Here is a 5,949-nt window from a genome sequence, read left to right as displayed (position 1 = left end):
CCTGCGGAGGGGGCAGCCCCTGGGTCAGGCCGAGCCCCCCGCAGCCCACTGAGAATCTGTGTGGCACTTGCCCTCCCCCTGGGGCTCCTCCTCTGTAAGCGGGGGAGGGCAGCGGCAGCCAGGGTCCTGGCTGGTGCGAACCCCGCCCCGGGCCCCACCTTGGCCACAGCAATTTCTGTTTGGACAAGTGAGCGCTTTCTGCAGAATCTCGCCCAGCCCTTTTGGATGTGATGCAGCCGTACCCTCCCACCCCTTTTTTTGTAGTTGATGTTAAGAAATTCCAAGGAACTAACATGTGCACAATATTTACACTACCCTCCCCCTTAGTCTCACGGGAGTCGGAACGATAGCTCCAGTGGACACAGGGCGGAGCTGGGGCTCACTGGGGATTGGTGGCCTGCCCAGGGCAGGACCGCGAAGAGCCCAGGGGAAGACTTCCGCCCCAGGCTGCACTGAAAGCAATCCCAGTTCTGCCTCTCCTCACCTTGGACAGTGACCCCTGGCATTTGGCTTGTTTGTAAAGGGCTTTCCCTTCTGCTGGGATCTGTCGCCTGCTCGCAGAGTGCCCCGGGTCCCCTCTGTGCCTGCCGCCCTCATGAGGGAGCCCGGAGGCCGCACTTACCACCGTCCATCCCGGCCCCCGTGTCTCCAGGAGGCTGTGATTCTCACCAGAGCCCCGCAGTGTCTGACCAGGGATTTAGAGGAAGGTTCCCCTGTACACCCGCTCCTTCGCTGTGACCCCCGCACCGCAGCCCCCAACCACATGGACCTTCGAGCACAGGGAAGGTTGCTGGGAGACCACATCACACCTACTTTTTTTTTTTTTTTTTTTATTTCTAGGAGAGAGAGAGAGAGAGAGAGACAGCGTGAGCAGGGGAGGGTCAGAGAGAGAGGGAGTCACAGACTGAAACAGGCTCCAGGCTCTGAGCTGGCAGTCAGCGCAGAGCCCGACGCGGGGCTCGAACCCACGAACCGCGGGATCATGACCTGAGCGAAAGTCGGACGCTTAACCGACTAAGCCACCCGGGCGCCCCAACACATCACACCTTCTTAACCAAGATGAAGAGTGTGTAGAGGGCTCCCTACCTAAGGCCTCACTAGCCCCTCCCACGCCAGGGCTGGACAGGCCTTGGGGGCTGGTCACAGAGGGGACCCCGGCTCAAGAGGTGGCCGAGCGCTGGGACAGAGACCAAACCCTGGGCCATGATGATGGCCATGAGCAGGATCAATGGGGAAGGAGCCTCATGCCCATTTCTGTGGCTCCTGCCCTCTCCCACGTCCCCATCTCAGAAAGTGGCCCCACTGCTGTGGCCCCGAGCCACAGACCAGGCCACTGTCTGCTCCCCAACCCCTCACATTCTGTTGGTGATACTCCTGGCTCTCCTGGACCCACAGCCGCTCTCGGATACCTTCCCTGGACCAGGCCGCCTCACCTTGCCCTGGCCAGTCGCCCAGCGCCTTCCCTGGTCTCCCCGTTCTGTCCCTGCACAGCCCCGGTTGTGCTTTAACTCTCACTCCCCTGCCTTGCACTCCTTCTGGCCCTGGGCCCAACTCTGGCTCCAAAGCCTGGCACCCATTCAGGCCCCTGAGACCTGCCCTAGCCGCCTACACAGCTTCTTCTCCTTCCTGCGGCCCGTCCCCAAACAGTCACTTCCCAGCCAGCTGCCTGCACCTTCCTGGCCACACTGCTGGTCCCTCGCCCCCCGCCGCCTTTCCTCCTGGGCAGCCCCCCAGTGGAATGCCCACGCGCCTCCATTCCTCCTTCCTTCCACCCTCACCTGGCTCACACCTGCTTGCTTCGAAGGCTGAGTCAAGGCCTCTCTGCCGCAACCCCACCCTGCCTTCCAAAGCGGAGTGGGACCCCCCCACCTTGGTTCCTTGTAGCCCCAAATGCTGCTCTGTCTTTGTGGTTGTTTGTTTAGGAGGCCTCCTTCCCACTGGGCATGAGCTGCTGGGATGCCAGCCCTACGGGGTCCTCTCTGCGGCGGGGATGCCCAGCTTGGTGCCTGGCAAAGGATCCGCCCACTGCCCGCAGTCTGCTGACCTGGGAGACACTCATGGCCGTCCTTGATCAAGGACCAGGGTATTCCCAAGTTGACTCCCACTTTGTTTCTTCTGTGCACTTGGCACTTGAGTGGAGCCGGAATGTTCCTTGGTTTGGCCCTTAATACTCTGGGGCAAAAATAGGTACCTGGGAGCCTCCAAGGGCTTTATGTCCTTGTCTTGAGGAGTAGCCCTGAGCCAGGGGGCTGGGCTCCCAGACCTGGGGAACCCACAAGTCTTTTCGCTTAGGGCTCAGTCACAAATGGGTTTTAACATCTAGTTTTGTTTTGATTTCAAAAACCTTACACATTTTTTTACTATAGAAAATTAGAGAAATACATTTAGAAAAGTTATGAATAAAATAAAACCAGTCATAATCCTTCTGTCCACCCAGAGAGTCAGGATTAACAGTTTGGGGGGCATTTTCTCCCATCTGTTTCTGCCGATAGGTTGTATTGGCATTCTAAAGAAGCTGATTCTCATGCTGTTTTAAATCCTGTTTAACAGTGCTATGCCAGCATTTTCCTTGCCTCTCAACATTTGCTTGTACACAGGGTCATGGGTAACGTGTGTATAAGGCAGCACCGTACTGACGGGCTGTAAATTTCATAACCGCCCTCTCTGGATGGTTCTAGACGTTTGCCTGTGTGTGAAACCTGTGGCCTCCCCTGGGCTGGGGCTCCAGTGCAGAGGCTGTGGTCAGAGGGCACTCGAACACCTTTAAGGCTTCCCATGGGGGCTTGTTTCATAAGTGGGGGCTGCCCCCCCGGAGAGCAGAGGGGGGCCTGCCTACACAAGGACCAGAGTATTTGGGGCAGAAGGCCACACATGGTCATTCTGCTCATGTCCCATAGATGCATGGTCCATGCAGTCCCCTCTGGGGGCGGGAGCTCCTTGGCCCAGCCCCTTAGCAATGGAATTCCGTGTTTCCATGGGATAAAAATATGCCTCGGTGCTCACGTGGAAAGAATGCCAGGCAGTCGGCTTTTTCGGAGCTCATGCAGTGACAAGTTCTAAGCCCCCGCTCTGGCCATCGGGTGGCGGTTAGGCTGGACTGGCCCCACCAGGAGACAGGTTGGAGGAGTCTGGGGGCGGCGGCCAAGCTAGAGAGTGAGGTCCCTGTTTTGCAGCCAGGATGCTGGTGTCTTGGGGGAGGGAACTGCTTAGAGTCACACATCCTGGAAGCTTCTTGCCCGGCCGGCATGCCTTCCCTGAGGCCAGGCTGCCTCAGTGTCCCTTGCACCCTAGGCCCCTAACGTGTGTCAGGCCAGGCAGCGGCCATTCTAAGTGGATGACACGTGGCCCCTGCCTTCCCAGCTCCCAGCCTTGCAGGAAAGAAAACCTGTAAAAGAAGTTAGGACCAGACACTTGTGGGGGTCCTTCCGCCAGGAGATGGTCCGTGATCCTTCCTGGGACCCAGCCATGGCAGCACACGGTCTCCTGTGCTTTAAAACAAAACTTCTTCTTCTTTTTTTTTTTAAATTTTTTTAATGTTTGTTTATTTTTGTGAGGGAGACAGAGTGTGAGCGGGGGAGGGGCAGAGAGAGAGGGAGACACAGAATCCAAAGCAGGCTCCAGGCTCTGAGCTGTCAGCACAGAGCCCGATGCGGGGCTCGAACTCACAAACTGTGAGATCATGACCTGAGTCGAAGTCGGACGCTCAGTCGACTGAGCCACCCAGGTGCCCCAGAACAAGACTTCTGATCCCAAAAGGGCTTGACCCACTCTCAGCGAACCTGAAAATTAATTTTTCCTTTATTCACTCATTCTTACTAACCAGAGATTGCACATGAAGCACTCATGTTGACTGTAACGTGAGATGCAGAATACTCAGCCCATAGGCCACCCAGTACCTTTGTGTCCCTGGAATTCCTTTCGTAATGTGTTTTTCAACTGAATACGCCTTTGTTTAGCATGTGGGAGAACTAGTTTGGTTTTTTGGTTTTTCGTTTTTATTAATGTGTTACAGTTTGCAGATTCCTTTCTCTTCCTTCACACCCTTAATCCCCATAGCACGTCTACATGGGAGGGGTTATTCCTATTTTACAGATGAGGAAACTGAGACACAGTGAGGTTAAGGAGCTACAGGTAAAGGGTAGAACTGGGATTCACTCCCCATGTGCCCATGTTGGTTGGTAGTAAAGCTGTGTCCTCTTGGCTGGGGACAGAGATGTCCCTCCAGGCCTGGGGTCTCCTGGTAGGAGGGGGAGTATTCGGGGAGACAGGACTCAGCAGACGCAGCGGGGAAACTCCCAGAGGCACGCTGGGGCCTTGGCTTGGACGTCTAGTGCTGGCAGAGGAGGAGGACTCTGTGAGAGCCCAGGCACAGGCGTGGGGGTCAGAGGACAGCTTTGGGAGTGGGGGAGGGGGAAGAGATGCCATGGCAGAGGTGGGGGGGCAGATTTTGAAAAGGGGCCTCATTTTCAGAGGTGGGCTTTGTGGATTTGAATTCTGGCTCTGACATTGTGAGCTGTGTGGCCTCTAGCTGGTGTCTCGTTTCTGGATGTGCGTTACCTCATCTGCGAAATGGGGTGAGGGTTGAAGGACAGGCCACCTCTCCATCTGTCACGTCACGGTGGCAGCGGTGTCTGCTTCACAGGGCTGTGCGAGGAACCCCGAGAAGATGCACGGGAAGCACTGAGAGCAGGGTGTGCTCCAGACACACGTCTTCTCCTGTTGGGGGTGACACAGGTGCCCCGGCATAAGGTGGCTGTCATTTAGATGAGCTGCGCTCTGCTGTCCGAGAAGGTGGCACTTGATTCTGGGGGCAGCGGGCCGGGGGAGGTGGCGCGGTAGGGAGCGGCCCCGTGTGGCGTAAAGAAGGGACTTGTGTGCTGTCTCGGGCTGGCAGGTGACCTGTGGAACCCTGCTCTGGGTGCCGAGTCACCCCCGCTGCCTGGTGCCGGTCTGCACGGCCACTGGCGAGTTTCACAGAACTTGCCTCTTTGTTTGGTTTCCGGGAAGCCGCAGTCAGCAGAGTCACGTGGCTTGGCCAGGCTTTTGTTTTGCCCCTGGGGGATGTTTTTAAATAAGGGCTCCATCCCTCTGAGTCAGGAATGTCCAGATGGAAATCTGTGGGGTCGTTTGGCGGACACACATCCCATCTCTCGGACCCACTTGCGGCTGCGGACAGGGCAGGCGTGGCGGTGTAGCCCCCGGGGACAGGCGTGTGGTGGCCAGGGCCACCTCGACCCTTCCTGTGACAAGTGTCCAGAAACATGCCGTGAGTGCTTGGAGCTGGCTGTTTGGTGGACACCTGGCCGCCTTGTGCAGCCTGTGGCCTCTACTTCATCTGGTCCTCACAGCGCTCCCTCACGTGGGATGATTGTCCCATTTACAGCGGAGGAAACTGGGGGGCAGGGAGGGGCGTGGCCTGCTGGGGGTAGGGGGATGGGACCAGCTCTCCATTAGCAGCCTCTCCCTGCACTACGCTGTTCCCTCATCTCAGGGAAGAGGGTGGATGTGGCCTTGAGTCTGGAGAGGGTCACATCTTTTCTGAGCAAAAGCTTCCCTGGGTCCCCCCACTCAGCGCACATGTAGGCCCCGCCAGGGGCCTGTGTCCCCTCAAGTCCATCCAGGGCCCGGGTCGGGGATCCTGGGGCTGGGGAACCTCCCAGAGCGCCCAGCTCCGTGCCCCTGACTCCTGGTTGCCCTCGGTTGTGGCAGTGGTGTTTTCTGCCATGTTGCAGAGCATGTGAGGTCCGTTCGTGGATGGTTCGAGCCCTGCCCGCTGCTATGAGGCGGCCGTGGATCGTGCTCACTACCGTGATCCAGTTCCTCCCCTGTCCCGGGGCACCTCTCTCTGCTCTTCAGGGCCTATTCACGTCTGGTGACGTTCAGGCTCGACAGTTGTCCTGTGGTTCGGGCATGGAGGGCATAGAAGGCTTTGCAGTTGAGGTCTGACCG

The 5,949-nt window shown here is 57.7% G+C and overlaps 1 protein-coding gene across 1 annotated transcript in view; it reads left to right on the top strand.

The window, feature by feature from the left end:
* Window positions 1–5,246: 5,246 nt before the first annotated feature.
* WFS1 (wolframin ER transmembrane glycoprotein) overlaps window positions 5,247–5,949 on the top strand; it is a 23,629-nt gene continuing 22,926 nt past the window's right edge. The window contains 1 exon segment of the mRNA XM_077750404.1: window positions 5,247–5,266. Coding sequence (XP_077606530.1) covers window positions 5,262–5,266 — 5 coding nt within the window. The 5' untranslated portion in view covers window positions 5,247–5,261.

The sequence above is a fragment of the Crocuta crocuta genome, unplaced genomic scaffold (assembly GCF_008692635.1).
Source record: "Crocuta crocuta isolate KB4526 unplaced genomic scaffold, BGI_CrCroc_1.0 scaffold179, whole genome shotgun sequence".
In the NCBI taxonomy this organism is placed as follows: domain Eukaryota; kingdom Metazoa; phylum Chordata; class Mammalia; order Carnivora; family Hyaenidae; genus Crocuta; species Crocuta crocuta.
Note: the sequence above shows the minus strand (reverse complement) of the source record. Positions and strands in the feature narration are given on the sequence as shown.